General features: G+C 40.6%; 1 protein-coding gene across 3 annotated transcripts in view; it reads left to right on the top strand.

Annotated features, from left to right (window-relative positions):
• The window catches only part of NEK6 (NIMA related kinase 6), a 505,633-nt gene that overhangs the window by 309,694 nt on the left and 179,381 nt on the right, over window positions 1–16,558 (top strand). For all 3 annotated transcript variants that reach the window (XM_029612256.1, XM_029612255.1, XM_029612257.1), the window contains exon 8: window positions 7,273–7,380. In XM_029612256.1, coding sequence (XP_029468116.1) covers window positions 7,273–7,380 — 108 coding nt within the window. The remainder of the gene's footprint in view (window positions 1–7,272; window positions 7,381–16,558) is intronic.

Genomic DNA, 16,558 nt, shown 5'->3' with positions numbered 1-16,558 from the left:
CAATCCAGCCTCCATATATAATTTCTCATAAAACTCTCTGAAGGTTGCAGTCACAATATTTGTATCTGAGTGAACGTGGCCCGAAGCATCCCGCACTCCAGTGATAGCGGTCCTCCCCAACCTCTCCTAATCATATGGGCCAGAAAGGAACGAGATTTGTCACAATGTTCATAAAACCTGTGTTTAGATTATTTGAGGGCCTTCCCGATTCCTGTTACCTCAAGAGATTGAAGGTCCCTACAACTCTGTTCCAGAGCCCTCAAGGTCTCCTGGGAATAGTCCTCCTTATGTTGTTTCTCTAAGCCAGTAATTTAACCAGAAGGACATCAGTTTGTTTCCTCATAGTTTCTGTAGATGACTCAAAAATGAAATTATTTTACCATGCAAGTAAGCCTTGAAAGTCTCCCATCTTAAAAGTATTAAACTCCTCAGTAGCTCTCTTTAACAGGTCAGGGAATCTGTTATCACCAAGGAATGAGGTATTGAGCCTCCAAATGGAACTCTTCAGACCCTGATCCCCCAAAGCCAGGACAACTACATCAGGATGATGATCTGATAGAGAGGAGACCATGATATCACTCTGGACTATTCTGGGCACTAACTCCGAAGAACAAAGAAAATAGTTTATCTAATTGTACATGACATGCCAAGGAGAATAAAAAGTATATCCACACTTGGTAGCATGTTTGTTTTTCCATATATCTGTGAGATGAAGGGTCTCCATTAGATCAGACAATGCTCTAGCAGTGCCTGTACTGGCCCTGGAGGAGGAGGTCTTATCCAAATGTGGGTCCAAACAGATATTCTAGTCCCCTCCAACAAGAAGAGGATGAGTCCCCCAAATAAGTAAGGTGTCCCGAAATTTAGCAAAGAAATCTAATTGGTCTTGATTAGGGCCATACACGTTTGCCAGAATAAACGAGTCCCCCCAAAGCTTGCAATCAATCACACGATAGTGACCTTGTGGATCTGCGAGAGCCCTTTCTACTTGCAATGGGAGGCTTTTTAAAATTAAAATGCAGACCCACCCCCTTACTTTTCGAGTTGTAAGAAGAATAGGAGATCTGCCCCACCCAGTCCACTTTAAACTTTTCATGTTCGGCTCCAGTCAAGTGTGTCTCCTGCAACAGTAAGATGTCCACTTTCTTTCTACGGGCAAATTGAAGGATACGTTTTCTCTTAATAAGGATTAGATATCCCCCACATGTTAAGTGACACACACTTATGGTGGGAATCCATAACACTTCCTACATTAAAAACTCAGGAAAAGAAGATCACAAGATCAACAGAAGGCCAGTAAACAGAAAAATGTATGACAATCAGACTAATATTGTCAAAAAACACTAAATGAATCACCAAACAACCAATGAGATCCTGAGTGACCATATAACCATGGATCTCACACACACTGCCTGCCACATTTGCATGCCTATTTCACCCCCTCAACAAAACCCATCCCCTCCCATGCAAACAAACAACCCATACAAATTCCCAACCAACCCCCAGGGCCCCCCCCCCCCAAGAACCTCCCCACCCCAACAGCTACAAGCCAGGACAGACCACATAACCACCTGGTGGGATTCAAATCTGGACCAGGCAATTAGGCCCTCCCCTGACTCAAGAACAGAGGCTCTGAACCCCCACTCCACAGACTGTAGCACAGCAGCACACAGGGTCTCAGAGACAGATTTCAGCAGTGGAGCCTCAAACAGAAGCACTGTAAGTTAATGGCCTAAAACAGTAATCTGAAAAACAAAGTTAATTGAAATCCCAGTGATCTTCCACACCACAGGCCCAGCGGAAAGCTCAAGTAGAAGAGCAGCAGAGTGATGGTGTATAAATGGTCCGCTGGCCAGTCAGCTATTAACAAAAGAAAAAAGTGTAAAAAATAAAAATAAAAAAAAATATCCATCCAGTTTATGAAGCAAAATCCTCCTCCCCATGTTGTTCTCAACCCCACTAGAGTACTCAAAAAAAAAAAAAAAAAAAAAAGGTACTGCAAAAAATTGTGACCGGAAATACATGAGGAAGTCATACGATTAGGCCAGCCCAAAGGCCATCTTAGGAGGAAAAGCACTGAGAAGAATAAGAAGGTGTGAAGGCCAAAACAAAAACACCACAGGTAGAGGCTGGAAAGAGCACAATATCCCATGACAAACACCCCATCACAACTTCGTATGAAAAAAAGAAGTAAAAAAATATATAGCCACGCTGAAAACAGAAATGTAGCAGTTAAGTAATTTAGCAAAGTTCCTCCTTTCTCTTGGTCTCATCTGGGGCCTCCTCTCAGGTACTGGTCTTTTAAGGAGGGTCTAATATAGACTCCTTTACACACACTATGAGGACATATACAGAATTTGAAACAATAAGACTTCCATTTGCCTAGTGTCATGATGGCCTTCTGTGACATTCCCAGAATTGATGCTAAGGTGGCTGTGCCTATCGGGAAAGAGTACATTCTGAACTGGCTCATCCAGTCACAGCTTGGCCAAGGTCATCTTCAAAACTCTAAGGTATTGGAAATTGATTAGTGGAGCTCTGTCTGCTTGTTCTAGGAGCAAAGGGGCAGAGACTGGTCTAGCAGCTTTAAACCTGGTGAAATTTCGGCGTGAGCAAGAGGATGAGCATTCTTTTGTCATCCTGATCAGTGTTAGAACTGCACAGTGCAATGTGGAGCATCCCTCGAGTCATCACCACATTGCTTGTTAACAGGCCAGATGTGACCGGGGCATTTTTACAAGGGAGGATCAGTTCGCTGATTGTAAAGGCTCCAAAGAAGGTGAGGGATAAGGCATATGCAAACAACATAACCTTATAATGATTAGCATTCTACTTATATATATGTAAACATTCACTCCAGGATATTATGTGTTATAGGATTTCGGCTAAATTGGAGTCTAGGGAGGATTCCTTTTCCTATCCTTTGACAAGCCTCTTTATAGCAAAGCCTTGGGTGGGGTCAAGACACCTGAAGACCTTTTCAGAAAATGATAGCTTTCGCAACTGTCTTGATACTTAATGATGGATGGTCTGGATAATGTTCTGTCACAACACTGTGAAGGATATGGAAAGCAGCTGACCAATTTTGAGTACTTTTGGCTTCTCGACACTGTTCGGATTTCTCTTCTCTACAAGGAGCAAGGAAAATATATCAATATAATCAATATAATCTTTTTTTTATTTTACGGGAATCAGCATCTCTCAAGGATGTAATGGTCCACACAGGACCACACAGTATTTTCCCTGAGAACCTTGTCCTCTGGAAGCGATGACCAAGTCACTTGCTCCTCCCCCCCAGCTGGCACCCAGGAACCAAACTTGTTCTGCTCTATCTGCTTTGTTGCCCTCTATTTGGATTTTTCTTTTTTAGGGTTTTAAATGCATTCTTCATGATTTTAAGAAAGGAAAATTTGTTTCGCTGTTGGAAGAGGAAAAATCAGAGAATGTATCAGTCCAGACTGTGGGAGTACCTGCAGCTGGTCGAAGAACTGGCTGAAGATTCATTGTCACTTGCCACCTGTTCCCTAAGAGTGAAGGAGGGCCTCCTCTACACGGAGGAAGAGCTTCTATCCATAGAGAGGCAATAAAGGTATGATGTTGGTTCACCAATTTTTTATGGATTTCTACAGATGTCAGCCAGAAGCAACTCTAGATTGTCGCTGTCATCAGTCCTGCTGCCTGTTTTTGGGTTGCTTTCTGTGGGGTCACCTTTGCACCCTTCTGTAGGGGTGGCGCCCTGCTCTGAAGTCTATTTTCATGAGGCCCCTTTGCTCCATAAAGGCCTTTATAAGAATGACTTTTATTATTCATGCCCCCAGAGCCCCCTGTCTCTTTGGAGGGGGCTCGGTTCTTTGGTTTGGCATGTGGCATTATAATGGATAAAAGTGTACAACTTATTTTTTTTCTTTTTATTTTGCTATCTGATATATCTATGTATATCTAACTGTATACATATGCATACAGAATGGGGAAATTTATTTTTAAGATGAGAAGAAGCAAAGAAAGAAGCAGGCTATGGGACTCCAACCCTCTGTAGTTGTGGTTAGTACAGTTAGTATAGCTGTGTTTAAAAAAGGATTGGATAACTTCTTGGAGGAGAAGTCCATTACCTGCTATTAATTAAATTGACTTAGATAATAACCACCGCTATTACTAGCAACGGTAACATGGAATAGACTTAGTTTTTGGGTACTTGCCAGCTTCTTCTGGCCTGGATTGGCCACTGTTGGAAACAGGATGCTGGGCTTGGTGGACCCTTGGTCTGACCCAGTATGGCATGTTCTTATGTTCTTTTACCTTGCTATCAGCCCCACCCCATCTCCCCAGTAACTACTGGTCACCCGAGTCAGCCTAGCCCTACACCCAAGCCTGCGCTGAGTACATTGGGCCACCAGCAGAGGCCAATGCAGCCTGTATCCATGTTATGCCCTTAGCTGGCAGCAGCCTCTGGGCTTTCTGTTGAATCAAGAGTATTCTCCATTAACTCTGTTGGATATGAATTTTTGTCCATCCAGAGGTATAAGAACAAACTTATTAGTTTATAGCCGAGCAATCTTAGAATGGTGGACAGTTGTGGCGAGTGACTGGAGAAAGATGTTTTTGCTACCCAGTTGTTGCAGTATGTGGTGCTTTAATTTTCTGAGACAGATGATTTTCAGCATATCCAAATAGTCCCTCCTTCCTGTCCAAGGATTTCTTAGCTTCCTAAAAAATCAGGTATAAGTTTAATTTTCTAGTGCACTTTTTCAAATCAGCATGCCTGAGGAAAAAATCCTTGCTAAAACATCCTTGTGAAGCTTTGAAATACTGTGCAGTATCTGGTGGTAAGACTGGGAATCTACCTTGGAAATAGAACAATCCTGATATGTGTGACAAGCACATGTTCTCTACTGAAGGAAGTTGTTGTCTTGATTTATTGATGATAAATATGTAAATCCCACAATAGGTATTAGGACCTGTAAAATAAACAAACCAAATAAAAAGTTTTGTTTGAAATTTTGCTGCCTCAAACTAGAATTATGCATTTGCAACAGTCTAGGAGATATTTGAATGGTTTATATTGTGAAGCTATTTAACCAATGGGTTCCAAAAAGCAAAAAATGCAAGTTGAATATTGCCTATAAAAGAAATAATTAATATGATTATGTAGTTAATGCAATTCAAGTAATCTTTCTAAATTATACTGTAGTTGAAAGATTACATTTTTGAAGATGCCATTGAAAGATTGTGATTAAATTTGTTTATTGAAAGCCAATGTAGAGTGTTAAAAAATTGTTTCTGTTGTTGATATAATAAATGCGCATAAAGTTGGGCAGAGATTAAACAAACAAAAACACAAATTATAAGATGTTGGTGTACCAGTGGGGTAGGGGATAAGAGGGCGGATAGGATTAAGGTCGCTTACTAAGTTATAACTCTTACCACTTGCTTCACTCTCTGTTTCTGTCTCTCTCGCAGCTCTTGCTCTCTCCTTGTTTGTGACACACCTATACACCTACACACACACACCTATACACCCAAATGCACCTACTCACTCACTTACACCTACACCTGTCTCTCAGACTGAGGGATCTCCTAGCAATATCTTGCTCTCTCCACTGTCCTTCATGCTCTGTGAGGGAAAAAGAGCTGCTGTTTTAAGGAAGTGCTGAGACAGGCTGGCGGCATACAGGCTCTGAAAATGCTGCCTGAGCTGGCCCTGGAGTGCACTTGCCACCCTATTGTGTCCCAGTAGCTGAAAGAGGGGGTGTCCTTGCAAAAGGTAGCGTGTCATGCAGGGCAGAGAGAGACCAGGCCAGTGCCTCTTTAAGGCAGTGCCTTCTGGATCTGTGCAGCAGAGGGCAGAATATCCAATCACATTTTTTCAGGTGTAACAGTCCTGTCCAGGGTGCTAGCAACCTTCCTCCAGCCCCCTCCCCAGCTAGAGGGTGGTACTCAGGAAAAAGGCCAAAAACTCTTAAATATACACCCCTTAAGAGAATAATTTTATAACTCCCTACATAGCATAGTCTACATTGTAACGCAGCCTTTACCAAGGATTTTCGAAGCAAACTTCCATGCATATGTTTGCTTAGAAAATTTGCAGGTAAGTGGTAAGGTATGCGCAGAGATTCACTCTCGTAAATGTGCACCACCTCTTCAAAGGCATAAATTGTGCATATAAATATATATATATATATATATATATATATATATATATATATATACTGCATACTTTTTAGAATCAAAACGTATGCACGTAAGTGCTGATTCTGCTCCCAACCACAGAATGCCTCTGCTCTGTTCGCATAAAATTGGGTTACTTGCATAATTTTACATGACCTGTCCTATTATGTAACAGCCATTTATGTACATAAACCAGGTTTTGAAAGTCACCCCATAAAAGCAATACTAAACTTTTAAAATGCAATTGAGCATAAAATGCCAAAGTTTTTATGCTTAAAATAAGCTGTTAACTTATCAACCTTTTTAAAACTATGCTTAATTAACCTGGTGAAAGTTTCAGTGGAGACAGAGCACCTTATGATGTCATACATTGTGATGTCATTGGGCATTATTAAATCGTCCCTGTCATTGGATATTTTCTCTAGATGATATTTACAGATTTTAATGCATTGTTATATTGTTCTCCCTGACAATTGCAGTGATTGGGGGGGGGGGGGGGGGGGTTCAGCTTTTTTTTCAAATAGGGATACAGTAAATTCTGCTAGGATGCTTGTAAAATTATAGATTTAGCATCAGTCTGAACAAACTGCAGACATAAGTTAAACGCTGTATCTGATTTCTTGGGGATTTTTAATTCAGTGCAAAAGCAATTTTAAAAATTCCTCTTGATAAAAGAAATATTTGAAAGTGTTACATAGATAAGATGAAAATAAAAAAACACACTGCCTTGTTTTAAAATAAAATACAAGTTATAGGTCTTTCAAAAGTAATCTGTACTGAAACATTTTACATGTGTCCTTTCTTTTCAAGTGTTCATTGTCAGACATTATTTGTTCTATATACTTCATTCAACTTTTTCTTCGCTGGTATGTTTATTGTACTTTGATAATTATTTTTTTATTTTATCTAAGTTGAAGCCCTTGGAAGGATTTGCCTGACAAAGCTGTGCCAAGAGATATTTCTGTTTGATTCCTTTAGTTTTTCTCATGTGGAAGAGGCTTCTGGCTATGTTTTCATGGAATGGTATTGAACAGTGTGACAAGATAATCTTTGGCAACTCTGACTTCTCTTTCTCTCCACCCGCCCCCCCCCTTTTTTTTTCCCCAGACATTAAACCAGCAAATGTGTTTATAACAGCGACAGGAGTGGTAAAACTGGGGGATCTTGGATTAGGTCGCTTCTTCAGTTCCAAAACCACAGCAGCACATTCCTTAGGTAAGATTATAACTTTTGGAAATCATTGCATAGCTTTCTGTTTTATACTAAGGAAGGGACAGGAAGGCCAATTTTCAAATAGCCTGTGTAGTTGTGACTTAATGGGTGCTTTTAGTGTATGCACTTAGGGGCGGATTAAATGGGAGTACTGCTTAGTACCCTCACATGGAAATCCCATGCAAATGAGGGCATTAAGCATTACCTCCCTTCTCTAATGCAGACAGACTGAATCTGGCAAGTGTGTATTTTTTAGTGCTGGAAACTTAACCCCTCATCGGAGCTGGAGTTAAGTTTCCAGTGCTATTAAGTTTCCAGTGCTATTAAAAAAAATAGTTAAGTTTTTAAAAAGTAAAAAAAAAAAAAAATAGAAACTCTCCAGGTAAGCACTGGCAGCCACAGCCACTTACCCAGATAATAACTGACTTATCCGTGTAAGTGGCAGCAGCCACCAACGTCTCTTACCTAGATAAATATGGATTTATCCATCTATCTGGCAGCAGGAAGCATAGGCCCGGCGATGCGCGTATGTCCCGGGGCTTTGAAAAAGGGGCGGGAAGGGGACGGGAATGAGGCCTCCGGCACAGCGGCTGTGCCGGGGGATTGTACGCCGGCAGCCGGCTGGCGCACGCAAGTTACGCCTGCCAGAGGCAGGCGTAAATAAGGTAGAGCTGGGGGTTGGGTTAGATAGGGGAAGGGCGGGGAAGGTGGGGGGGAGGGAACGGGGGAAGCCATCGGGGCTCCCCTAGGGCTCGGCACGCGCAACATGCACAAGTGTGCACAAGTGTGCACCCCCCTGCGCGCGCCAACCCCGGATTTTATAATATGCGCACGGCTGCGCGCACATGTTATAAAATCAGGCATAGATTTGTGCACGCCGGGTTGCGCACACAAATCTACGCCCACGTGTATCAAAATCCGGCCCTTTATGCATATTTTCAAAGGAAAAACAACCCACATTGTTAGCCTTTGAAAATTAGGAGCTACAAAGTGAGTGTGCTCAAAGCATCTGTGTACTTTGCACCTGCTATTTGTGTTGGTGGCTGAGGTGGGGAATTGGAGGGAAAGGGAGGGAAAGGGAGAAAGGGGGCAAAATAGTACATGCAGAGGCTGATGTAATAATCTTGGCACTAAGAAAATATGCACTTGTTTTCAGCGCACATTTTTAATGCCTAGATTCTTTTTTTTTTAACCTCCCAATGCAGTAAGTTAATGAAATGCTAATGCATTGGGGGTTTAAAAAAATAAACACGTAAAAAGTGTAAAATGCAAATTCGGAAAAGTTCAAACCCACATTTTAACTAGGGGAAGGGGTGGAGGCCCTGGCAGTCTATCCAGGTAAGTGACGGCAGCTGCTGCTGCCATTTACCCAGCTAATTTCTGTTTTATTCATCTATCTGGCAGCAGGAAGCAGCAACCAGATAGACGCATAAATAAATACTTATATGGCTATCTGCTGCAGATCGCCACTGCTTAGCCGTTTAAGTACTGACTTATGCGTCGCTCTGGCAGCTGCTTCCTGCTGCCAGATAGATGGATAAATCAGTATTTATCTAGGTAAGAGACGTTGGTGGCTGCTGCCACTTACATGGATAAGTCAGTTATTATCTGGGTAAGTGGCTGTGGCTGCCAGTGCTTACCTGGAGAGTTTCTTTTTTTTTTTTAACTTTTTAAAAACTTAACTATTTTTTTAATAGCACTGGAAACTTAACTCCAGCTCCGATGAGGGGTTAAGATTCCAGCACTAAAAAATGTACACTTGCCAGATTCAGTCTGTCTGCATTAGAGAAGAGATTTCCATGTGAGGGTACTAAGCAGTACTCCCATTTGGAAATGCTCATTTTGTGCACACGAAACTCCTTGTTGCATCACTAGTAAGTTTTGTCTGCAGAAAATGTGTGTTGAACTGAATGCACCTTTCTGCATCGACCTGATAGAGCTGAAAGTCACCTGTATGCACGCTATTTTCCTCCCTTGACCTAAACAGACTCACAGGAACGGCTCTGTTTAATGCGGCTCACAGTTCACATACTTTTATCCCCATGTCAACAGGGTGTTTTCAGAAGGGACTATCTTAACCAGGTAAAAAATTGTCATCAAGTGGTCAGCTAAAGAATAAAGAAAGCATTTGCCAGCTGATGTTAGTCAGTCCCTCTGTAAAAAGTTAGAATAAAATTTTCTTTTGAAAATGCCAATTGCTGGAAACACATAGTCTGGCATGACTGTTTTTTTTTTTCTTTTTAAATAATCCACTGTCCAGGACAGGCTAAAACCTTGGGCACACATTTGTCCTGAATCTGCTAACCAGGATGTCTCATTACTGGTTTATGTTGCACAGACCTTAGTGTACAGCTGAATATTATGGAATCCTTGTACATTTTTAAATATTTAATTGCCTCTTATTTCATGAGTAAAGTTCAGCGGTGATTCTTTAGAACAGCTGCCTTGCTCTCCAGATACAATTTATTTTCATGGAAACTGATTGTGTAATTGCAAATTGAATGAAAACTAATTTTTTTAAAGTCAGAATTTGTTATATGAAGCTAGTGACATTGTATGAGACGTTTTGTTTATTGGTGAGGTCAGGGATTTGTGGGGAAACAGCCTGGAATGCAGTTCTACCACTTCTTTTCGGACTTTAGAGGCAGAGCAGCAGGTGTTTTCTGTTTCAGCCCCTCCCCTTCAGGCAGCCTGCAGAGAAGAGGAAAAGAAAGCATGAGCCTGGAGCAGAAAGAACAGCTTTCTCCCTATCTAGCTCCTTCCCCCTCCCTTTCTCTTCTACATGGAAGAGAAGGAGAAGAGGTGATACTGAAGCAGATGATTCAGCACAAAAATCAGACACAAAAACACATTGAAACTTGTGAGCTGAAGTGCTTATTAAGGCCATGGTTGAAGCCTTGATGGCTGGCACTATTACTCATATGTTTCAAACTTGTGTTACTTCAACCTCTTTTTGCCTATTACCCAGGACTTAATTTTTTGACAAAACTGCCAAGAATGGTGTTCTGGCACCTTTTATCCAGGACTCAAGGAGATAGAGTAAAGCTGGTGGTAAAGCAGTTCTGCCCCCCTCACCCCCATAGAAACATAGCAGAACTGGTGGTGGCAGGATTATCTCTGCCCTCCCCTTTCCCCAGGCCCCACAGAAAGCAGAGCAGAGATTATTGGAGCTATTAAACCAATAAGAGAGCAGTCACATGGTCTTGATTTTTGTGCAATTGAAAGACCATGAGAGAGGATGGAAATGTCTCGTTAGGGACTGCCAGTAGTTTTAATCCCTGGAATCAGAGCATGGCTGGACACAGGAGCAACTGGCTTGCACAGGACAGTAGTCAGGATTTTCTGCCTGGACCAGCCACCTCACCTTCAGATTGAGCCCTCAGGTTCCAGTGGCCAGCAGGACTTGAACAGAAGGTTCACTATAGGGCAAATGCAGGGAGCACACCAAGAAGGGCAGGGCTGGACTGCAGGAACAGAACAGTGCCCACAAAAGAACACAGGGCAGGGAGTGCATCACAAGACACAGAGCAGAGAAATGCTGGAACAGCACATAAGAACCAAGAACATAAGGCCACAAACTAGAGCCTCAAGGAAAGAACAAGCATACTGACTAACAAATGCAGAACACCCCAAACTTGGGACAATACAGACGAGGCTAAGACAAGAACACATGCAACAATAAGGAACAAAATTAGACTCCAAGCTGAGGCAGGCTTCTAAATTGTGCAGGAAGCATGGTTGCCAGCAGGACTGTGCAGCAGAAAAAATGGCCCATTGGTGGCCCCTGCTGGCAGGAGGGGAGCACTGCTCACAAATCCTCACAGGAAAAGTGTGAAGTGACCTGAGGTGAATGACTGTCACTCCCACTGCTTCTGCTGCTGCTAGGTGTGTGCGCATATATATATATATATGTGTGATAGGGATGTGAATCGGGCTTCGGACGATATTTTCAAAATCGTCAGAAATCGGGGGCTCCCCCAAAACGATAGGAAAACCCCACGATATTGATCGTGGGGGTTCTCTTATCGTTTTGGGGGAGGGCGGGAAAAACGCCACACAAGAATAACCCCCAAACCCACCCCGACCCTTTAAAACTAATACCTTAGCTTCCCCCACCCTCCCGACCCTCCCGACTCCCCCAAAACCTTTTTACAGGTATCTGGTGGTCCAGTGGGGGTCCCTGGAGCGATCTCCTGCTCCCGGGCCGTCGGCTGCCACTAATCAAAATGGCGCCGATGGCCCTTTGCCCTTACCATGTGACAGGGTATCTGTGCCATTGGCCGGACCCTGTCACATGGTAGGAGCACTGGATGGCCGGCGCCAGGGACCTCCACTGGACCACCAGGTACCTGTAAAATGTTTTTGGGGGGGTCGGGAGGGTGGGGGAAGCTAAGGTATTAGTTTTAAAGGGTCGGGGTGGGTTTTTTGTTTATCGGCTCGGGCTCAGCCGATAAACAAAACCACGATCGGGCCCGATGAAAAAAAAAACACATGTGAATTGGAACCGGAATCCGAACCGATTCCGGTTCCGATTCACATTTCTAATGTGTGAGAGAGTGAAAATATATATGTGTGTGTGTGTGCAACTCAGGCCTCTTTTTTTCTACTGTGCTTTGTTTTTAGTTTAATTTAAATAGAATTGTCCTTGAATATGTTTTTATTTATCATCTTTGTAAGCCTCCTTTCTCCACTGCTTTACAGTTCTACTTTCTGTTTGTCTACAAACTAAGTCCTGGGTAAAGTTATTAATGGCGCACACCAAATAAAATTTCCTTTCTTTTTACCATTTTTATTATATATTTGTAGTTGAGAGAAACAAGAGAGAGAAAAAAGTGAAATATTTATTTCTTTCCAATGAGCTTTTATTGAAATCACATATTTTACCTGAGTACATCACTCTAAGAAGATTTGTCTTGTCTTTAAAATTACTATAATAAAATGTAATACACTTGAAAATGAAATGTTAGATGCAATTTGATGGCATATATTTGTACTGTGGTGTATAATACCACAGATAATTGTAGCACTGCAGATATTGCTTTGCAACGGGGTTCCTTTGTCTCAGAAATGTTGGATATTGGGGGATTTCCAGCCATTAATAATTTGTTGGAGCCATTATTGATTGTTTGGTAATGTGATGAGTTCATGGTTAGATGAATGTTACGATTTCTTCTGTGTATTTTTGCCAAAAAATATCCTATGAAAGCTTTGTCAGACCTTCAGAATCCTTAGGCACTTTGGAAGAGATACCCAGGTTTGATAAACTGAAAAATCTAGTAATTTTTCTGTTTTCTTGAACATACAACAATGCACCACAGTCTCCGTTTTTTGGGGATAATTTTCTAACAGCCCATATATTTTACACCAGTTTTCACATGTGTTTTTTACCTTTTAAAAATTATCTCGCAAAAATTACCTATATACCTGCTAAAGTGTACACCTACATTTTTTGAGGAAAAATATGAGCATGATTTTGAAATTGCAAAATTAGATGCATATGTGCCAACTACTTAACCCTGCTTCTTGGGAACGCTCACTGTAGATAAAAGTATTGCATACAGGCCCCAAATGTGTACTTTTGCTCACATATCTGTTCAGCAGTTTTTGTAAAAGCCCATTTCTGCAGGTAAAGATTTGATATAGCTTTCAAAAATTACTCTATGTACTTAATAATTTAATAAAGATGGTCATAACGGTCATTTTTGACAGACAGTGCGGGACTGTTTGAGTGTTAGATGATAAAGGATGGTTGTAAATGGTATTCACTCTAAAGAAAGAAAGGTGATTCGTGGCATGCCTCAGGGTTGGGTCCTAGATCTGGTCCTGTTCAGTATCCTTTGCAAGTGATATTGTGAAGGGATTAGGAGGAAAATGTGTCTCTTTGAGAATGATACTAAGATCTACAACATAGTGAACATGCCTGAGGGAGAAGACGGAATGAGAAATGATTTAAGAAAGCTTATAGTACAGTTGATTGCTTGAACTGCTACGTGTCAATTAAAAAATAATGCAGCTATGTAATTTGGGCACAGAATTCCAAGGGAGTGATGCACAATAAGAGGTGAGCTACTGAAGTCCATGAAGCAGGAAAGAAACCGTGGGGGTGAATATACCTGACAATTTCAGGATAGGGGAACAATGTAATAAGACTATGGCCAGTGTCAGAGGGATGCTAGGCCACAAAAGGAGGGTTATATAACAAGTAGAAAAGAGAACTTAAGAAATTGTTATACTGGGTCAGACCAAGGGTACATCAAGCCCAGCATCCTGTTTCCAACAATGGCCAATCCAGGCTACAAGTACCTGGCAAGTACCCAAACACTAAGTAGATCCCATGCTACTGATGCCAGTAATAGCAGTGGCTATTCCCTAAGACAACTTGATTAATAGCAGTTAATGAACTTCTCCTCCAAGAACTTATCCAAACCTTTTTTAAACCCAGCTATACTAACTGCACTAACCACATCCTCTGGTGTTGCACAGATCATTGATGAGATCTCACCTAGAGTATTATGTCCAATTCTGGAGACTTTATCTCTGGAAAGAGAAAGAATCGAGTCACTCTGCAGAATTCTACCAAAATGCTGTGAGTTTTGCATCAGAAATTCTGAGCTGAGACAGGGGAGATACGACAAAGACATTCAAATACCTGAAAGATATTAATGCACAGAAGCAAAACTATTTCAAGGGAAAAGATATGAGGCTCCAAGAGGGTAGTCTGAGGAGCAGAGTTAGGAAATATATTTTCATGGACAGGGTGGCATGAGGTCTTAGCCAAGAAAAGGTTGATAAGTTGATAAGTTAAGAAGTCAACTTACTGTGGGACTGTCTAAGGATGGGAATTATTGAAGAACAAGTAGGTATGTGTTGGACCCTACTGGGTTAGTTCTGCTTTAATAACTCTGGTTAAATTAAGAGAGATTGTGAACCAGATTAAGATAACTAACAACATATTAGAGCCTTGCCCAGTTTTGATGGTTAAAAATAAGTTATCGGCAATTAAAAACTTTATGACCCACATGCTGAATCTTTAGTAAATGGTGGTGTTCCACTGTGTTTAAAGCAAGCTATTTTGAAAGCAATTGAGAAGGCCTCTATAGTGTCTTCAGAATTGATAACTAATTATTGTCCAATATTTAATTTAGATATTTTGAGTAAAATCCTTGAAAAATGGATATTGAAAAAATTGGATTTTTTTTAATAGAGTATGAGATACTTGATAAACGGCCATTTGGGTTCCTTAAAAAGTATGGTTATGAAACATTATTGTTGTCCTTGATGAATGAAATACATTATGTTATAGAGCAGAAGAAATCTGGTATTTTAGTCCAATTAGATATTTCTTCTGCCTTTGACACTGTGTTTTATAAGAATTTGTTAGTTAATCTGAGAAATATTGGGATAAGTGTTATGATGCAGTAGTGGTTTAAATCATTTTAGAAGGTAGGGTGCAGAGGGTTTGTCATCCAGATGATTGCTCTTATTGGTATAACTATGGTGTTGGTGTTTCCCAAGTATCTCTGCTATCGGTGGTACATTTTAATATATATCTTAGTCCATTGGGAAATGAATTAGCTGTGTTGAGTTTAATTTATGAAAATCAATGTAAATGATGTGCAATTTTCATTTCAAGTGTGGTTCCTGGTGAAGATCCATTAGCGTGGTTTTTATATGGTTTTAAAGTGATTCTGTAATGGATGATGGGCAATGGGATACTCCTTAATTGTATTAAAACATCTATTCTTTGGATTAGTAGTGGTCCTATTAGGGGAATTATAGATGCTCAGCTTGAAAATCATTTTTGCAGTAAATATTTGAAGCTTGCAACTTGGGGATATTATTAGACTTAGCTTTGACATTAAAATCTCAAGTGAATAAAGTAGCCAGACTAGCATTTTACAAGCTTCGGCTTGTTAGACTGTTAAAGAAATAGTTATCAGTACAAGATTTTAAACTTGTGGTTCAAGCAGTTGTGCTTAGTCATTTGTCAATGTATTACTTATTGAAGGTGTTGCAACTTGTGCAGAATATTGCAGTAAGGATAATTTTTGATATACCTTGGGGGTCACATCTTCAGCCTTATTAGGAAAGAGCTTCACTGGCTGCTGATTGATTATAGAACACAATATATTTATTATTGTCCATAAGGCCATCCATATGGATTCTCATTGCTTGGCAAATAGTCTTCATTGGTATGTTCTCAGGCATTCTCTCAGTTCTTCATATCAGATGTTGTTGCAGGCACCCTCATTACAAGCATTTTAGCCTTCCGAAAACTAGGACTAAAGCGTTTTCTATCGCTGCACCAGTACTTTGGAATTCCTTATCCTTGTTTTTACGTCAAGAGCAGGATTATCCAAAGTTCTGGAAGCTTGTGAAGGCCAAATTATACAGGAAAGCATTTGTGGGAGAAAATCATTGATATGAGATAGCATTTTAGGATGTTTGTACAGTATAAAATTGTATGTTTTTATATTTTGATTGTTATGTCTTGTTTTATGATTTGTTTTAACTTTGAATGTTTTATATTATGAATGTGATATTGTAATCTGTGCTAAACTTGTTGGCTTCATGGAATAGAAAATGCTAAATAAATGGTTGATTTCCAAATCTACAAAGAAAATCACCCATCACAACTCCAAATGTTTAAACAAACTTACTCGGCTCGCACACCATCGCTGCCATGTATAGTTCACCCACTTAAAATCGTAAACTTATGAAAACATTTCCATAAGTTATAAATATTTAAGAAAGGAGGCGGATAGTTTCATACTAGTACATTACACCATGGCAATGTATCTGCTGTATATGTAATCATTAACTACTGCCATCCATCCGCATGAATTTTTTGTGTTTATATTTTTTTTTCTTTTTCTACAGTGCTCTGAAACATTCTTTATAATCAAAGTGAATTAAAAGCACAAATCAGTTAGAAGAGAGTGAAACTTTTCATTGATGTAAATGAATCTTTCAGCGCATTTAAATGAGTCCAACAATGAAACAGCATACTTTCCTCCCTACATGGTCATGTTTCAGACTCACTGTCCTTCCTCAGGGGATGTTCAACAAGTAGATGACCCATTGTTTCCTGTGGTCCACTCACATCCTAATCCATTGATGTTTCCTGCTGTGCCATCATGTTTGCCAATCCCACATACTCTCCTCCCTTAAATACTGCCTC

The sequence above is a fragment of the Rhinatrema bivittatum genome, chromosome 8, assembly GCF_901001135.1.
Source record: "Rhinatrema bivittatum chromosome 8, aRhiBiv1.1, whole genome shotgun sequence".
Taxonomy (NCBI): domain Eukaryota; kingdom Metazoa; phylum Chordata; class Amphibia; order Gymnophiona; family Rhinatrematidae; genus Rhinatrema; species Rhinatrema bivittatum.
Note: the sequence above shows the minus strand (reverse complement) of the source record. Positions and strands in the feature narration are given on the sequence as shown.